The following is a 19,703-nucleotide window of genomic DNA, read 5'->3' as shown; positions in this document are numbered from 1 at the left end:
GAAGACTTACAACTAAGTAAGACAACAATGGTGAATCTAATTGACATGAAATTGTTGTGGTGATGGACAGAAAGTAGTCATTTGGTGGTTTTCATAGTCAGTGCTTATAATGTAGAATTAAAATGCTATGCATCTGACAGCGATATTATGTTAAAAACCAATGTTACCTCAACCAAATTATTCTTTAAAAAAGAAAGAAATCGGACACAAAAGAGCATAGACTGTATGAATCAATTTATGTAAAACACCAAAACACGTAAAATCCATCTACAGTATTAAAAGTTGTTCAGTTACTGATTATAATTGAGGGAGGCAGAGGAAGGGAAAGTTGACTGTCTAGCTGCATTGGAAAATTGTGGAGGTGCTTCCTATGACCTTCTTATGATCTGAAAGCTCACCATATAAAAGAGTTCAATCTGTAAAGACTCATTGAGTGGCACATTTGTGTTCTGTAGTATAGCTTGCTGTATGTATGTTATACTTGAAAAAATTAATTGGTAGCCTACTCTCTATCAAAATACACATTTTCTATTTCTTTGCCTAGCTATAGGTTCTGCGTAACAAAAGGGTTATAGTCTGGTCCATTAAAAAAAAGTTAGTAGGAGTAGAACAACCAGGAAACATGCAGAAGGAACTGCATTTTTTGTAAGAACAGAGGCACTAAATTATCATTCAATGCTGACATTTGGATCAAGTAAAAAAATGGAAAGAATGAAGATGTAGGAAATAGAAGAAACAGATTCAAAAACAAAATGTTTGAGGAGATAAAATCCATTTTGTGGATGATGAAGGGAAGGTTCTCAAGGTCAGGACAGAGGCACTCAGAACTTTTATCAGCTGGACTTTGAAGCACATGAAGGTCTCTGGCAGAAAGTCAGTGGTGAGAGGGACTCGTTTTGTCCTCTTTGCGCAAGATGGTCCTCTTGATGCCTCTAATGAGTTCCTTGTTACGAAGACTATAGATGATGGGGTTGGCCAGGGGTGTTACTACTGAGTAGACCACAGCAAAAGTTCTGTCAAGTGTGGGTGAGTAGCTCTTTTTTAGCCTAATATACATGAAGATGATGCTTCCAAAGAAGAGGAAGACTACAATGAGATGGGAGGCACAAGTAGAGAAGGCCTTCTTCCTCCCTGCTGTTGACTTTATCTTCAGTACAGCCACAATAATTCTTCCATAAGAAGACATAATAAAGAGGAAGGAGATAAGGATAATAAAGGAATTGATGGAAAAGTTGACTAACACATTAATGGATGTGTCTTTGCAGGCCAGGCCGAGTAGAGGTGGGAAGTCACAGAAGATGTGTGGAATTTTATTGTTGCCACAGAAGGGGAGCTGGGAGACCAGAGTGACTTCAGTAATGGGACACAGGAAGCCTGTAGTCCAACAGCAAGCAGCTATCTTGAAACAGAGTGTTGAGGTCATAATTGCAGGGTAGTGGAGGGGCCGGCAGATGGCCAGGTATCGGTCATAGGACATGGCAGTAAGAAGGTAGCATTCAGAACCCCCTAGGGCATGGAAGAAGTAGGTCTGAAGGAGGCAACCGGCGAAAGAAATGGTCTTTTTCTCACTGAGAAGATTAGCCAGCATCTTGGGGATGGTTGCAGCTGTATACCACAGTTCCAGGAAGGAGAGGATACTGATAAAGTGGTACATAGGTTTGTGTAGAGCTGCATTCAGTCTTATGACTAGGAAGATGAGCAAGTTGCCACAGACTGTGAACAGGTATGCCAGCAGCAGCAGGAGAAAAAGCCAGCCCTTGATGGGCCCCACATTGGGGAAACCAAGAAGCACAAATTCAGACAGCCTGGAGGAGTTGTGGTTCTCCATGGGAGGCTGGGTGGGGGGAAAGGAGAGAAAGTAGATTTGAGGTGACTGCCCTGTCCAGTTCAGAACTTCATTTCTCTTTATCATTTTTATTTAAAGGCAACACATTCATTATTACTGATCTATTATTCATACTACTCTAAAATTAATAATAGCTAACTTATTAGCATTCACACATCACGCATATTTTAGTTAATTTGCACGAATCCAATGAGTGTTGTTGTTATACCTGTTTTACAGATGATAAAACTAAGGAATAGAGAGATTATGAGACTTTTCTATTTCATGTAGCCCTCATGTCACAGAATCAGACTTTGAATAGATGTACTATAACTATCTCTATACCATGCGATCACCCTCAATAGACTGGCCCCCTCCTGAATCATTCTGCCCCCTCTTCAAATATTCTGTCTCTTTTCCTAATATTCTGTCCCTTCCATAAACATTTTTTCCCTTCCCCAAACACCTAGTCCTCCTCCCCAAACAGTGTAACCCCTCTGGAAAAATGCTTTCCCACTCCCCAGCCATGGTTTTACCATTGGTGAAGTTTTACAGGGGGATTTTGTGAATGATGATAAAGCCAGGGCAAGTATCTTCTTGTTGCTTAGTTCTCCTCTGTAAACCTTACGGGACACAGACGTGCAGGCACGAGCGATGCAGATTCCGCAAGGTTAGGCTCGGGGCTCCAGAGATCACATCAGCAGCTAGGCTGACCTGCCCCTCTGTCAAGGTCACCAGGAACACTCAGGAGAACTTTGTTCTGACCCTGGGTGACTGAGAATGTTTTCTCACAGGAGGAATCCCTTGAATTGAAGTTTCCTGAAAGAGTAATAGTTGGATAAAAGAGGAGGACAAAATTTTCAGACAGAAGGGAAAATGTAGACAGGGAATCCCTATCCCTGTGCTGTAAATAACAGGGACTGCTTTCCCTGTGATCAGAGCCCTTGTCCCATGAGTGCAGGAAGCCAGCGAGGGAGAGGAGACAAATGAATGACCAGGTATGGATTTAAAATATATTGCTGATTTTTAATACTTTCACCTCAATTTCTTTTTTTTTCAAAGATTTGTTTATTTATACATACAAGATCTGAGGTACAGGACAGAGGTGGGGGGTGGGGGGGGGCGGTGAGAGAATTCACCAGAGACAGAGTGGGGAGCAGAATAGGCAAATCTATTGAAATACGCTGCTGAGGGGAGCAGCAGGCAAGAGAGGAGAGGTCTGCTGTGCCATGTGGGTAGCCATGTAGGTAGCTCCCTAGCCAGCTGGGATCGAACTCATGCTGCAGAAGCTGTGGATAGCTTCATAGTGCTGTGCTTAACCCCTTGCACCACCAGGGAGTCCCCTTTCACCACAATTTCAGAATGAAGAGGTGAGCTTGCCTTGCAGGATTGCTGGTAGAAAGGTGAGCAAAGAGTCTGACCGTGAGGTAAGAGAATGAAGACAGAAAACAAACATGATATAGTGGCCAAAAGCATAAATCCTGCATATTCAGAAACCCACTTATAAAAATAGGGGCCAGGAATACATAGAAAACAAGTATTGGATACTCTAATTATTCTCTAGCACATTGTTAAGAGGATACAAAATAGAAAATAAACATAAATGAAAAAAATTGCAAGAAACACAAACCAGGGTTTTAAGAACATGAGCATGACAACCAGTGTCAGCCACCCATAGTTTGCAACAAGAGGCCGTCCAAGTTCTAGCCACGCCAAGTGGCTCTCTCTTGTTCATTTTTGTAACCTTAACACTAAGCATATGATATCACCTAACATTCAATAAAATCTATTTAATCAAACAAATTATTTTAACAACTTATTTGATAATTAGTGCAGCCCCCAAAACCTTCCCTCCAACTCACACCACTCATCCAAACACAAACATTGTCTCCAAACCCATGTGTCTTGCTTTTAAAATAAATATTTAGGTATGGCATTTTTAAAGACTAAGTTGATTTAAAGCAGTTAGCATTGAAGATTCTCTTTGTGGATCTCCTCTGCTGAAATGGGGCTGTGCACTCACCTCTGCAATTGCAGGACACAGTTGTGTGGAAACATATCTTTGCTGGATCACAATTCTGCCACCTGCCTCTCCTCGCTTTGCATCTGCTTTGCCTCTTATCCTCTTTCCTCCTTTGGACAGCTGCTTCTTGTCCTTCAAAATTTGTTCAAACGTTAACTCTTTAGGGAAGTCTTCCCTGACACCCCCAGAAAAAGTGACCTTTTCCTTGGTCTATGCCCTGCACATTTGCAGTCTCCACATAACAGCTGTGCTGCCTTTGTAATGAGTCTGTCTTTCCTGGAAGTTGGCAGGCTCTTTGAGGGTACATGCAACACCTCCTTAATCATTGTACATCCCCTACCAATGCCTGGAACCATGAGCAAACCAGTAACACAGTGAATGTGTCTTGAGGACACTTATCTCTGTGGCCTGAATGTAAACTATTTTTTTCAATTGTACCTGAACACACCCTGTTCTCTCAGTAGCTCAAGCTCCATATATCTAAATGAAAGGCTCTCCAATAGTTTTGCCTCTCATCCTCTAACCATGTGAAAGACTCCATAGTACTTTTACCCACCCAGAAATATGACCTTCAGAACATAATTTTGATCATCTTTTGGCTGTAGGAGCCCATATTTTGTCTTTCTGCAAATCAGCTTTTCTGAAGCAACTATATTTGTAGATCAAGTAAGGTCTTAGAACAAGGAAGAGTTTCAGCAATACTCTGAAGACGTCTCCATCTTAAATTTCCACATTGCCAAGTGTCTTCAGGTTCCTAGTGAGAGCCTGTGTGACCCTCCCTGGCCACCCAATTTTTCAAACACAGCTGCTGCTGAAACACAAGTCTCTAGCCTTGTCACAGCTGCCTCGGCATGAACGAATTTCTCAGAGACCTTCACCGCTGCCCAGGTAGGGCAGGGCAAAAATTCCCATGCCTCCACATTTTTAAAGCAGGCACTAGCCAATCTCTGGTTGTAGAGTAGATTTAAGTGTTGACTTGGGAGGATAGTAAACTTGATGGCTTTTAAAGTCCCCTCTAACTCTGCTACTTTATGATTCTGAAAACTGAACACTCAAATCCTAGCTATTTAACTCATCTTCCCACTAAACCAATATGGATCTCAAAATATTGTCTTTTTCAGATCTCTTATCATGGGCCCACCTCTCAGCCCCCAATTTCTCCAGCTGGCGTGCGCCTGTCACCTACCAGTCACGGAGCTTGAAGAGCTCTCTTTCCTGCCTCAGATATATGCTTAGACTGAGACTGGATCCAGACACCTTTCCTCTCTCTCAGCAAGTCCAATCCTCATAGGAAAAGTCCCCAGAGTCATCCTGACTGCTTCAGGACTTGAAGGTATGGGAGTGACCCCAGCCCCAGAGACAAGTGAGACTTCGGCTGGGCTCCCAGGAGGGCACTGGAGAGAGGCCAGTTTGCCTTCTGCAGGAAGGCTCAGAGGGCCTTCCCCAGCACAAGCTACCCCGCCCCCTCTCCACACCGCCTCTGTGACTTCTATTCGAGCCCAGGAAAACTTCATACTATGCCATCTCTTCAACCAATTTCTTTCCCCAGTCTTGTGCATGATGCGGTCCCACATTGTTCTTCACTTGAGAAGCCTCTCCAGTAGGAGCTACCTTTTCTGGGGTTGGGGGTGGGGGTTCCTATGAGAAGATTTGTGTTATAGTGAAATGAAGCTGGACTTTTTCTGGGTTGGATCCTGTCTGCTACTAGAACTTGAGTGTCTTAATGAATGATATCTAGAAGAAAGACTAAGCCTGTGTTTGATAAAGAAGCAGCGGTCACTCATTAGCGAGGAGACATGCTTTTCCATGTGATTTTTAGATTGAGCTCACAATTTTAAGTTTGCTTATCCATGTTTATTAAGTGGTCTTTTTCCCCCTTCACCTCTTTGTGGTCAGAGTGACAGGGCTGATGTTGGCTTTCTGTGAGAACACCATGGCTAGTTTTAAATTTCTCTTTCTCAGATAAAATACATAATGGGCAGAAAACAAAATCTAGTACAGACTAGGTGACCCATACATTTCTTTCCCTCCCAGCCACTACACTACTTTCTTTTTCAGTGTTTCCAACATTGTTATAATTTTCCTAATAAGGTGTCGTTATATCACAAAACCTCCACTATAAAGGAACAGCTGTGAATTGTTTGAAATTCAGTTTTTATGAACTAAAATCCACTCCTTGTCACTTACACCCATTGGTTCTAAAACAACCTTCTGGCTCCAACACAACCCCAAGTCCCATGAGTGCTGGGCACAGTGCAAATATACTGCCTCTAGGATCTTTCCTCCATTGAAGAATCTTCCTCTTATCCTCAATACACTGGTCATCATTTCTCAGACTGGCTTCAGGTTGTCTCACTCACTGAAAGAGCAACAAGTTTATGAAGAGTTTATATGAAAATAAAAATTAACAATTCCCTACATCTTTATATCCCCCTACCAGGAATACTCTAAAACTGAGTCCTGTTCTTGTATATTTTTGAAATGCTCATCTAACAAATTTCATTTAATACTCATTTAATACTCATTTAAATCAACATGTAGAATGACAGGTGAAAAGCAGAAGTCTTATATATGTGGTAACGTTTTCCTTTTAGTAAAAAAAAGATGCTACTCATACTTTGATGCTTGTTTTATTTCACTTGAAGAGATTTCAATGCCTTCCCAAACCACCACCCCTTTTAAATACTTAGTTTTACTAAGTATTTTTAGTTTTACTAAGTTTTACTAAGTTTTACTAAGTATTTAACTACTTAGTCTTAAATACTTAGTCTTACTAAATACTTAGTCTTACTAAGACTAAGTACTTTGTCTTACTTATTCTTACTAAGTATTTAAAGGACAAATTATTGTATTTGAAGTATTTAAAGGACAAATTATTGATTGCAAAGTATAAGATGATTTTGATTAACTTTGCTGTGCTGTAGTCAAAGATTTTTAAGGAAACATTTAGCCTCAGGAACCCATAGTTTAAGTCTCTGTTTGCACCAACCAGCTTTCAAAAGACATCTTCTTCCAATCTTCCTTCTGCTCATTGTCCACTGATCTTTCCCTTTTTAGCACAAATTTTAATGTTTATATGTATATATATTTCTCTTTTCACCAGTAAATTATAAAATCATTTATGACTATACCAACTTTGATTAACACTGTCAGTCAGTGCCTAGCATTTTTTTCCTGCACAAAGTAGATGTCCAGTAACTGTTTATGAGTGAATTAATGAAGAAATGACCTCTCTGATAAAGAGGTCTTTATCACACACACTCACACAAACACACTCACACACAAATATTTGTACACATTTACAACCAAGAAATACTAGATTCTCCTGCTGTGTTCTTCCAGAACTCTGTATTTTTAGATTCATACCATTTCTAATAACTTACCTGATATCCTTCTCCCAAGCTGATTATAAGCCTCATGAGATCAGAGGTTGCATTAGTCTGTCCATACTTACCATCTGATTCTAGGTACCTGTTGTCTAACACAGTGACTGGCCTAGAGAAAACATTCAACATGCTTCGTAAAGGGAGATCAACATTTTTTTCTATCTGTATTTGTTTGAAGAGCGTTTCATTATAGGGCCTCCCTGGCGGTACAGGGGGTTAAGCACTGCACTATAAGGCAATCCACAGCCTCTGCAGCATGAGTTCGATCCCTGGCCGGCCAGGGAGTGACACACATGGCGTAGCAGACCTCTCCTGGTTTGCCCACCGCTCCCCTCAGCAGTGTATTTCAGTCAGTCTGCCTGTTCTGTTCCCCACTCTGTCTCTGGTGAATCCTCTTACCCCGCTTCCCCATCCCCGTGTCTCTGGCCTGTACCCCAGCTCTTGTATGTATGAGTAAATAAATCTTTAAAAAAAAGAAAAAAGAGTGTTTCATTATAGTTTTGTAATTGATGCTTTTTTTTTTTTTTGATGTCCAAATGCAGACCTTTTCTTATCTCCATTGGAGTTCTTGTAAGTTTCAGTCTATTTTTCCAGGTACCAAAATATCAGGTACCAAATAATTTTAAATTCTGATTCTGTCATCTGCCTTCTTATGTATTCAACTCTATGCTAGCTACAAATTTAATAGCTTCCTTTCTAGGTTATTAATTGAACTTTTGAGCATTACTGTTGATTAATTACAGGCCACACTGGGAGACCCTGGGTTCCTTCTCTCTCAATGAAATGAAGATTCTGCAGGACGTTATTCATCTAAGCACAAGTGTTCCTATATTATCTCACCCAATCTATTTTTCCTCTTCTCTCTCAGTATCAGGACATTTTCTTAGGACATGTAGTTAAAGCGAAACAGATGATAAGAAGTCCTGGTAATAACTGTGTAGAGCTAAAAAAAAATCTTTGTGTTAAACAAACATCCAAGGATGAAGTCTGAGAATCAGAATCACTGGTATAGAGATGCCAGATTATAGACTAAAATTAAAATGGTACATTAGACCCTTATTAACTTGTCTGGAGAACGTGATTTGTCTTAGTTTATAATGTCATCATTTTGAAGCTTATCAGCCTAAACTTTACAAAATACCATGCAAATACAGCTGGGTAGGGGTGGGAATACTTTTTCTTAGAGCCAGATAGTATTAGTTTGGGCTTTGTAAGACCTATGGACTCTGTCACGGTTGCTCAACTCTGTCACTGTAGCACAGAAATTGCACTGGACATGTGAATGAATAGATATGTGCATTCCAACAAAACCTTCCAGTAACGGACTACATATCTGATTTGGTCCATGGGCCAAATCCAGGGTTTTGGATCCAGGGTTGTATGTTATTGATATTAACTACTTCCATACAAACACATACACACACACAAACACATTTTATTTTGAATAACATTTCTGTGCTCGCTTCGGCAGCACATATAATAAAATTGAGTAACATTTCTCTGACTCTAGTGATTTGACATTGCTCTTGATTGCCATGATCTCTACATGGATAGCTGCCCCCATCTCAAGAATTACTTAATTCAGACAAAATGACTCAAGTGCATCTAGAGCAAATAGATATTTTTCTGCATGTTTTCTCTTATTTGGGCTTCAATGTGTTTTATATATATAGACTTATTTTTCTATTAAATGATGTTTATTGAAGTAAGTTGGTTATATCATTGCATCTTTGGAAGTGATAGGCTCAAATCCCCACAAAGGCATATCTTCACACACTGGTACTCCAGTGATCCACCACTATCTCCCATGGACTCATTCCCTCTCCGGCTTCACCCCATCACCCTCCAGATCTGACATTAAGAGTTCATTATTGGTTGGTTTTGACTGACCTTCAGTTATGTTTCTCTATTTTCCAGCTATAAGTAAGACCATCCAGCATTTGTCTTTTTCCTTCTGACTTATTTTGCTGAACATTACAGATACAAACTTTGGAGAACACACCCACCATACACTCTGTCACTTATAACTGGTTGGCAGTGCCTTTTGTATGACTTAGTCACACAGAGAAAACTCCAGCAAACACTGGTAAGGGCAAAAATCACAGAATAAATGCTAACTAAGCTCCTTTTTTGAGGAAGGGAAATGAAAATACCAGAATAGCCTGCCTATTAAGAAAGAAAGGAACTATCATTGAAAGGAAACTGCAAAGCCATCTTTTGAGACTTAAAGTTGGTTTAAAAACTCTCTTGTAAGCTGGTTCTTTGAAAAAATAAATAAAATAGATAAGCCCCTAGCCAGGCTCACAAAGGGAAAAAGGGAGAAAGCACAAATAAACAGGATCATAAATAAAAGAGGAGAAATCACAATGGACACAGCAGAAATCAAAAGAATAATCAGTAACTAGTATGAACAGTTATATGGAAACAAGTTCAATAATCTAGAGGAGATGAACAAATTTCTACAACTCTACAATCACCCAAAGCTAGATAAAGAAGAAATAGAACACCTAAACAGACCAATTACAAGCAGTGAAATTGAAATGGTAATCAAAAACCTTCCCAAAAACAAACCCCAGAACCTGATGGATTTACAAATGAATTCTACCAAACGTTCAGAAATAAATTAGTGCCTATCCTTCACAAACTCTTCCAAAAAATTGAGAAGGAAGAGATAATACCAAACACGTTCTATGAAGCCAACATTACACTAATACCAAAGCCGAACAAGGACAACACAAAAAAAGAAAACTACAGGCCAATCTCCTTAATGAACACTGATGCAGAAATCCTCAATAAAATTTTAGCTATCAGAATCCAACAATGTATCCATAAGATAATTCACCACGACCAAGTAGGATTCATTCCAGGGACACAAGGATGGTTCAACATCTGAAAATCAATCAACGTTATCCAACACATCAACAGAAAGACATATAAAAACCATATGACAATATCAATGGATGCTGAGAAAACTTTCGACAAAGTGCAACACCCATTCATGATAAAAGCCCTTGAAATTCTTGGGATACAAGGAACATATCTCAATATAGTAAAGGCTATATATGACAAGCCAATACCCAGTATCATTCTCAATGGCGAAAAGCTGAAAGTATTCCCATTAAGATCTGGAATAAGACAAGGATGTCCACTCTAACCACTGCTTTTCAATATAATACTGGAAGTCCTAGCCAGAGCAATAAGACTAGAGAAAGACATACAAGGAATCCAAATAGGAAAAGAAGAAGTCAAACTATCACTATTTGCAGATGATATGATAATGTACATAGAGAACCCCAAAAACTCCACAGAAAAACTAATTCAACTAATCAATCAGTTCAGTAAAATGGCAGGATACAAAATCAACATGCAAAAAAGCCTTCCTACACACAAACAATAAATCTGAAGAAGAAGAAATCAAAAAAACCGTCCCTTTTATTTTCAAAACAAAAACAATCAAATACTTGGGAATAAATCTAACAAAAGAGGTAAAGGACCTATACAAGGAAAACTATAAAACACTGTTAAAAGAAATAGAAGAAGACACAAAGAAATGGAAAGACATCCCCTGCTCATGGATTGGAAGAATAAACATTATTAAAATGGCCATCCTACCAAAAGCAATATACAGATTCAATGCTATTCCAATAAAAATTTCAATGTCATTCTTCAAAGAAATACAATAATTATTGATGAAATTCATATGGAATCACCAAAAACCCCTAATAGCCAAAGCTGTCCTGAAAAAATAAGAAGGGAATGGAGGCATCACACTCCCAGACTTCAAACTATACTACAAAGCCATAATCATCAAAACTGCATGGTATTGGAACAAGAACAGACATACAGACCAATGGAATCAAATAGAAAATCCAGAAATAAACCCACAGATTTATGGTCAACTAATCTTTGACAAAGGAGCAAAGACTATACATTGAAGCAAAGAAAGTTTGTTCAATAAATGGTGCTGGGAAAACTGGGTCGCTACATGCAAAAGAATGAAGCTTGACTACTACCTAACACCATGCACAAAACCAACTCAAAATGGATTAAAGAACTAGACATAAGACCTGAAACCATAAAATACATAGAAGGAAATATTGGCGAAACACTACATGATATGCACATCAAAGACATCTTTACAGACACATCACCCAAAGCAGTGATAGTGAAGGCAAAGATAAACAGCTGGGACTACATCAAATTAAAGAGCTTCCACACAGCAAAAGAGACAATAACCAAAACAAAGAGAAAACCCACCGACTGGGAGAACATTTTTGCACCCAACACTAATGATAAAGGACTGATCACAAAAATCTACAAAGAGCTGATGAGACTCAACAACAACAAAGAAAATAATCCAGTCAAAAAATGAGCAGAAGAGCTAAAAAGAAACTTCTCTGAAGAGGAAATGCAAATGGCCAAAAGACATATGAAAAAATGTTCAGCATCACTTGTAATCAGGGAAATGCAAATCAAAACTACAATGAGATACCATCTCACACCAGTGAGAATGGCACATATTAAAAAAAAACTAGCAACAACAAATGTTGGTGAGGTTGTGGAGAAAAAGGAACTCTCCTGCACTGTTGGAGTGCAAACTGGTCCAACCACTATGGAGAGCTGTGTGGAGATTTCTGGACCTACTAAACATAGAGCTTCCATATGATCCAGCAATTCCACCCCTAGGTATTTACCCAAAGGACACAGAAACATCAATTCCAAAGAGCACCTGCACCCCTATGTTTATAGCAGCACTATTTACAATAGCTAAGCTTTGGAAACAACCCAAATGCCCAAAAATAGATGACTGGATCAAGAAGATGTGGTACATATACATAATGGAATATTACTCAGCATTCAAAAAAGATAAACACATATACAATTTGCAGCAACATGGATGGCACTGGAAAGAATCATGCTCAGCGAAATAAGCCAGAAGAAAAAGAAAAATACCAGATGGTCTCACTCATAGCAGGAATCTAGAAAACTTAAATAAGAGAACAGGAAAATGAATAACTATAAGAAAGTGAAAATCAAAATCAACAAACAACTATGAACCAGAGACACTCTATGGGCGTTGGGGGCGGGGAAAGGAGTGATTGGGGTCAACATAAGGGGGTTGCAATTGTATGGGAATATAAAAATAAAATTAAAATTAAAAAAAAAAAAACTCTTGTAAATTTCTTGGCTGTTGTTCATAGGAGAAGCACAAAAATACAGCGTTATAAGTCCCTGGAAACTAGACAGAGAGTTGTGCTGCTAATCAGTGGCAGCAATGTCCTTGGATAAGATTGATGCCGACTGCCCAGCAACTGCCACAGGCATGGTCACAGCTGTTTCACTGCAATGAATTCAGGGAAGGACTTGAGGACTAAATTGCAGTTAACCTTCCTGATGCACATAGAGAATATTCGTTCATGCTTGTCAAGAGTTACAAAACTTATTTAGTAGATTCTAGGATGACACAGAGCATGCCCATATGAAGATCAAGAGCAGCTTGCATTTGGGATTGCTCATTTCAGATATATCTGAATTTGGTATTTCTTCACCCACTCCTCAAAATCAAAAGTTTAGTCTTTGTCTCCAAAGAAAATAATTATAAAATTTCAGAAGAGCTTTTATTTCTAAAATAATAATCACATTAACTTTCTCCCTCCCTTCTTTCAAGTTTGTAGAAAACTAAAAAAAAAAAATATTGAAATTCTTTTCGAATTCTTAAGCTGAACATGATGTGGAACTTTGTATAAGCTGTGTCAGACATCACCTAACCACCTGTTCATGATTCCAGACTCTGAATAGTTTTCAGTTTCTCATACGAAAAAATTCTCCATGTGACTTTCACATGATTCATTTTGGTTTTGGTTCTAAAAGGTGATTAGAGAAAAACTTCCCATTCAAAATAATTCTCTACATATAAATTAAAGTTTGGATTATAATGTCTTCTAATACATTTGACTTCATAGCCTCTGAAAATAAGTTATTTTCGAAATCTGCACTTGATTTTTATTGGGGACTCCCATTACCACACACTGCCTTTTCTCCTGCTCTTTCTTCTTGAATGCCCTGAATATTCTTGGGAAAGATAGTCAAATTCCAGCAGCACCACTTTTGTAATTTTTATGAGATCTTGTTTTATCAATAGTTTAATTTAGGGAGAAGAGTTATTTTTCAAATATTGATTTCCACGTTCACAGATGCATTCTATCTCAGCATTTATATGTCTTATAAAATAACTTTAACTAGAAGTGTGTAATAATCCCCCAAATTCTTGAATACCTTTTAAGCACTTTATATATAATTTACTGCTGTTAAAATGTGTCTCTTTAATTATATTTCATAATTTTTCTTTTATATAATAATAAAATTGGTTTTTTGCCTTCCCTGAATTGTATCCAGCAAGCTGAGCAGCCCTCCATATTAATTTTAAAAATATATCTGGCTATCTATGCTATAACAAATAAAAATGTCATCTACCAATAATTACAGTTTTATTTTTTTACATATTTTTTTCTGGGTAGTGTTTAAAGTGACAATACAGGATGGGGTCCCTGGGGAAGGAAAGAGAGGGAGGAGCAGAGATAGCTCTTGGGTAAGGACATTGCCCAAAATTGTGAGAGGAGGCAAGTGGTATTAATGCTATTCTTTAGCCCAGCCCCCACCACCTCTTTGATCCCCATGTTCCTTTCCTTCCCTACTTCCTCTTATCCTTGGAGACCTCAGGATGTTTATTGATGGCCACAGGTTCTTAAGTGTTTTACATTATTGAACTGTTATATAAATGTCCAATATTTGTTTTTGTCATGCTGACTTACTTTGCTGCACATAAATCTTTCAAACTTTCTCCGTCTTGTTAAAAATGCTGCCTTTCAACACAGAAACATCAATTCCAAAGAACACCTGCACCCCTATGTTTATAGCAGCACTATTTACAATAGCTAAGCTTTGGAAACAGCCCAAATGCCCAAAAATAGATAACTGGATCAAGAAGATGTGGTACATATACACCATGGAATATTACTCAGCATTCAAAAAAGATAAACACATGCAATTTGCAGCAGCATGGATGGCGCTGGAAGGGATCATGCTCAGCGAAATAAGCCAGAAAGAAAAAGAAAAATACCGGATGGTCTCACTCATAGCAGGAATCTAGAGAACTTAAATAAGGGACCAGGAAAATGAATAACTATAAGAAAGTGAAAATCAAAATCAACAAAAAACTATGAACCAGAGACACTTTTTAGGGAGTGGGGGGCGGGAGGGGAGGGATTGGGGTCAGAATGGGGGGGGTTGCAAATGTATGGGGAATATAAAAATAAAATTTATTATTTAAAAAAAATGCTGCCTTTCATCCTTTTTAATGGCCATATAATTTTCCATGGTGTGATTATACCATATCTTCTAGATCCATTCATCCACTGCTGGTCATTTAGGCTGCTTCTATGTCCTGACTACTGTAAATAGTGCCGCTATGAAAATTGTGGAACATATGACTTTTTGTGTTGTTGGTTTCATTTTCTTTGGATATAGGCCCAAGAAAAGAATAGGATTACTGGGTCACACAGTATTTCCATTTTTAGGGTTTTTTTTTTTAAGATTTATTTATGCATACAAGAACTGGGGTACAGGCCAGAGATACGTTGTGGGGGGGAGGTGAGAGGATTCACCAGAGACAGAGTATGGAGCAGAACAGGCAGATCTACTGAAATATACTGCTGAGGGGAGCAGCGGGTGAGACAGGAGAGGTCTGCTGAGCCAGGTGTGTCACCTCCTTGGCTGGGGATCGAACTTGTGTTGCAGTGGTTGTGGAGAGCTTCATAGTGCTGACACTTAACCCCTTGTGCCACCAGGGAGGCCCCTCCAATTTTAGTTTTCAAAGGCAATCCAGATTGCTTTCAACAGTGGTTGCACCTATTTACATTTTCACCAACAGTGGTCCACGCTCACCACTACTATTCAGCAGAGTACTGGAAGGTCTAGCTAGACCAATAAAGCAAGAGAAAGATATAAAAGGAATCCAAAATATAAAATAAGTAACACTATCACTATTCACAGATGACATGATTAGATATCATAGAAAACCCTGAAAGCTTCAATAAAAAGTTACTAGAAATAGTAAGTCAGTACAGTAAAGTGGCAGGCTATAAAATCAATATACAAAAGTCTCTTGCATTACTATATGCAAATAACAAACTAGAACAGAAAAAGATCAAGAAAACTATCCTATTACAGTAACATCAAAGAGAATTAAATACCTAGCAGTAAAAATTGGAAGGAGAGTTAAATAGACACTTCTCCAAAGAAGACATACAGATCATCAACAGGCACATGAAAAAAAATGCTTACCATCACTATCATCACTCCTGTGAGAATGACTCATACAACTCCCCAGAAATAGCAAATGTTGGTAAGGTTGTGAAGAAAAAGTAACTCTTGTAAACCGTTGGTGGGAATGTAGACTGATCCAAATAGAGTTTTCTCAAAATATTAAAAGTCGATATACCATATGATTCAACAATTCCACTCCTTGGTATTTATTAAAAATGCAAAAACACTAATTTGAAGGATATATATAAATAATACTGTGTACATTGCCTCACTATTTACAATAATCAAATTATGAAAGAAACTTAAGTGTCCAACTTAAGAAGATACGGTGCGTATACACAATGGAGTAAGACTCAGCTATAAAAAGGTGAAACCTTTCCATTTTTTGACAACATGGATAGAACTAGAAGGGATTAGATTAAGTGAAATAAGTCAGAAGAGCAAAAACAAATACCCAAATACCAGATGATTTCACTCATATATGGACTATCAAGATACAAAACAAAGAAACAGAAAAAACTAAACCAAAACAAACCCTAGAAATATGACTGCAAAATTAAGAGTACTAGAGGAAAAGGGTGGGGTGGAGAACAATGGGGGAAAGGGTCCAATCGACTGTGGTGGAGGATTGTGGATACACCTTGGTGGTGGATGTGGTGTAGTAACATACATTTTTTTTTAAGATTTATTTATTTAGGGCCTCCCCGGTGGCGCAGCAGTTGAGCTCTGGGTTGCCAAGCTGCCCGCAGCCTCTGCAGCACCGGTTCGATCCCCGGCTGCTCCCCGGCCACCGGAGAAGGGTCCCACATGGCGCGCAGACCTCTCCTGCCGCCCGCTGCTCCCCTCAGCAGTGTACTTCGGTCCTTCTGCCTGCTCTGCTCCCCGCTCTGGCTCTGGTGAATTCTCTCACCCTCCCACGCTTCTGACTCTACCCAGTGCTTGTATGTATCAATCAATAAATAAATAAATCTTCAAAAAAAAAAAAAGATTTATTTATTTATTTATCTATCTATCTATTTATTTATTTATTTATACGTTTATTTATTCTCACATTTAAAGAGGTGAGAACCTATTCCCTAAATCCCTAACCAAAATTGTTATAAATCAATTTCATCTCAATTTAATTTCAAAAAAACCATTCTGATAATAACTAGATAGATTGATATACATGTCTGAGAATAATTATTTTTAAAACGAGTTTTCTTTTTTGTACATTGAATAAAGCTATATGTAAGCTATCCTAAGATAAGGAATTTCCATGAGGTATCCTGTAATTTCAGGCCTGGTCTGAAAAGAACCTTCAGAGAAGTATGAAATGAGTGTGCAGAGTATTGAGTGCCAGAGTCTAAGGCTCAAAATATGTCAGAATAAACTTCTATGAAACTTAATTTTGTTTATATCATTCCTTTATGGCAATCCAGGTGCTCCTTTCCTCTTCTTCCCAGGACCTGTCACCCATGGGACAGGTACATACACATAGTACCATCACAGATATATACAGCCATATGGAAAGCCTATTTCTTGATATTACTCAACATATTGATGTTGGAAAGAGAGAGAGGAAACTGACTTATCAATGCAAAACCTCTTTGAAAGTTGCAATGGTGTCTCACCTTTATCCCCCCTCTTGGTTCCAGAGCTAATTTTGCACACAAGGGACTCAATGAATCAATGATGTTGCCTGATAGACAACTGATAATTTGAAATTCAGATCACAGATGATTTGAAGTTCTGTAGCTCATTTGAACCTAGCATCCTCATCTCTAATCCCCAAACTTCAGAATTATAAATAAATTCTCAGATCCAGCTTCAAACATACTTTTATTGAACCATCTCCCCTGGTTCACAATGCACATCTTAATATTTGCCCAAGAAGCTCTTTGATCTTTATTTATGCTAAACTTATTTAATATGTTCTCGACTCTTCTGCAGGAATCCTACCTTGAGCACCATCCCACAGACAGCTTTAGTTCTTCCAAGTTCTTCTAAACAGAGTTTTATCTCACGTTGTGTTTTAAGTCTACCTCAATATTTTCACTTGAATCCTTCCTTACTTTTTGGTTTTTTGTTAACATATGTGTCCTTTCAGCTGTACTGGATAGATACAGATTTGGGAAGCCATATTTCTCTTCCTCCACAAATTTTCCAAATTTGTCCCAAAGACTTCGTCCATTTTATTGGTATATGCAGTGTGTTTAAAAATTATTTGATTAGTAAATTGATTAAACAAACAAATCCTACAGTTACTAAATGGATGGGATATGACCAGAGATCCTCAGGGCCCCTTCAACATAGCCTTAACCCTCTGGGTGATCCTCTTGACAGCCTCCTTCACCTCTTTATTACGAAGGGTATAAATAATGGGGTTGAGAAAAGGGGTAACTAAAGCATACACCAAGGCAATGCACTTATCTGCACCCTCAGGGCGACTCCCAGATGGCCCCACATAAACAATGAAGGCAGAGCCAAAGAACAGTGCCACCACAGTCATGTGGGAGGAGCAGGTGGAGAACGCCTTGGCACGGCTGGCAGCTGAGGGCAGCTTCAGCACAGTTCTCAAGATTCTCCCGTACAATCCAAAAATGAATATAAGATTACATGCATTGATTGTGCCAATCACTCCAATATGGACTTGAGCATGCCAGCCTGTGTCCACACATGCCAACCGCATCAGTGGTGCCAGGTCACAGAAGTAATGGGTCACCTCTCTCAGACAGAAGGGCAGAGTGGCCGTGAGACTGGCTGGCACCACCGCAGCTGAGAAGCCAGCTGCCCACGATACCCCTGCCAGCCACAGCTGAACCTGCCTGCTCATGAGGGCGTGGTAGTGCAGTGGGCGACAGATGGCAAGGTAGCGGTCCAGCGCCATGACAGCCAGCAGGTAGCACTCGCTAATGCCCAGGGAGTGGAAGACATAGAGCTGGAGGAAGCACGCCACTGGCAGGATGGGGGAGCGCCCATGGAGCAGGGAGTGCAGCAGCAGGGGCACCGTGGTGCTCACATACCAGAGCTCCAGGAAGGAGAGCACGCTGATGAAGAAGTACATGGGTGTGGCCAGCCCCGAGTCTGCCTGCACCAGGATGATGATGAACAAGTTGCCCGCCAGGGTGAGGAGGTAGATGCACAGGGTTCCCAAGAATGCCAGTGGCCTCAGGGTCCCAGGGAGTGTGAAACCAGCCAGGATGAAGCTTTGGGTCCACGTGTGGTTGACATGGTCCATGGTACCTGGGCACGAGGGGTGAAGTCAGTAATTTCTTCTTGAGAAATTTCCCAGAACCAGAAGTGTGGAACATAGGGGCCTGAAAATAACTTACATGTTATCAAACCAACTGCCCTCACTTTTCAAAAGAGGAACTGAAGACCAGAGGCAGAAGTGATTTGCATAAAATCATAGTCTGCTGCTGAGAGAGTTGGAGATAGGTTTTGAAATCCAAGCCTCAGAAAATTTCCAGTTCTATAGGATGTGATGACAGAGACATGGGCCTGGGGACTTAGTCCTACATTTCCCACCCGGAATTAGGTGGGGAACATTCATCCACTCTTAGCCAAAATGAAAAGTACTGAGCTTCTTTAAAGCATTTGCCTGTACCGTGTCCCTTCTTTTTCAAGCTAAACAGTGGGAAAAATGAGACCTACACTTTCTAAAATGTGACTGCGAGGGCTGCTTCACAGAGCCTATTTGGAATGTTCTTAGGAAGAGCTGATGGAGGGAGACATGGGAGCAGAAAGCAGTGTGAATGGTGTGGGAAGAGCCCCTTAAAATTCTAAACCACAGGGCTGAGTGAGGAGTCAAACAATAGACTGTGCATTTTGAGGAAGGACTCCCAGAGGGGGCTGTGTAACCCGGAGGTCTAACTGGGGTGTGTGAATTGCTGGAGTCAGGACGCTGCAGCCTGAGTCCAGGACTTGTAAAGCTAAATCGCATTCTTTTTTGGGAATTAGCTGTGTAAACTTGTTTTGCCATAATTCAAAATGAATATCTTTTCTCTTCATCTCAATGTTCTCTTCTCTAAAATGGAGAATTTAAACAGATGTCTTATAATATCCCCTACAGTCCTGATTGTTTGCAGTTCTCTAAAGTCACTGAGAAAAATCTTTTGGGGATGAGGGTGGATTTGCATCAGGGTACCTCTGGTTTTCCTCC

The 19,703-nt window shown here is 39.5% G+C and overlaps 2 protein-coding genes and 1 long non-coding RNA gene across 3 annotated transcripts; 1 reads left to right on the top strand and 2 right to left on the bottom strand.

Moving 5' to 3' along the window:
- Window positions 1-229: 229 nt before the first annotated feature.
- On the bottom strand, window positions 230-4,090 carry LOC119241414 (olfactory receptor 6N2-like). Its single transcript, XM_054693548.1, has 3 exons — window positions 3,849-4,090; window positions 2,362-2,644; window positions 230-1,834 (listed from the first exon to the last, which is right to left on the bottom strand). Exons 2-3 carry the CDS (start codon window positions 2,362-2,364, stop codon window positions 875-877), a joined length of 963 nt encoding a protein of 320 aa, XP_054549523.1. The 5' UTR covers window positions 2,365-2,644; window positions 3,849-4,090; the 3' UTR covers window positions 230-874.
- LOC119241417 (uncharacterized) lies at window positions 1,358-5,633 on the top strand. The gene is made up of 3 exons (XR_005124309.2): window positions 1,358-1,723; window positions 2,765-2,823; window positions 4,970-5,633. It is a non-coding gene; the product is annotated as an uncharacterized LOC119241417 (long non-coding RNA).
- A 12,201-nt stretch (window positions 5,634-17,834) lies between these two features.
- Window positions 17,835-18,779, bottom strand: LOC119242309 (olfactory receptor 6N2-like). Its single transcript, XM_037508038.1, has one exon. It carries the CDS (start codon window positions 18,777-18,779, stop codon window positions 17,835-17,837), a length of 945 nt encoding a protein of 314 aa, XP_037363935.1.
- Between the last annotated feature and the right edge of the window lie 924 nt (window positions 18,780-19,703).

Source organism: Talpa occidentalis, unplaced genomic scaffold (assembly GCF_014898055.3).
Source record: "Talpa occidentalis isolate TD23 unplaced genomic scaffold, MPIMG_talOcc4v2.1 talOcc4.12, whole genome shotgun sequence".
NCBI classification, from domain to species: Eukaryota; Metazoa; Chordata; class Mammalia; order Eulipotyphla; family Talpidae; genus Talpa; species Talpa occidentalis.
The sequence above is the reverse complement of the archived record's forward strand: the minus strand, read 5'-3'. Positions and strand labels throughout refer to the sequence as shown.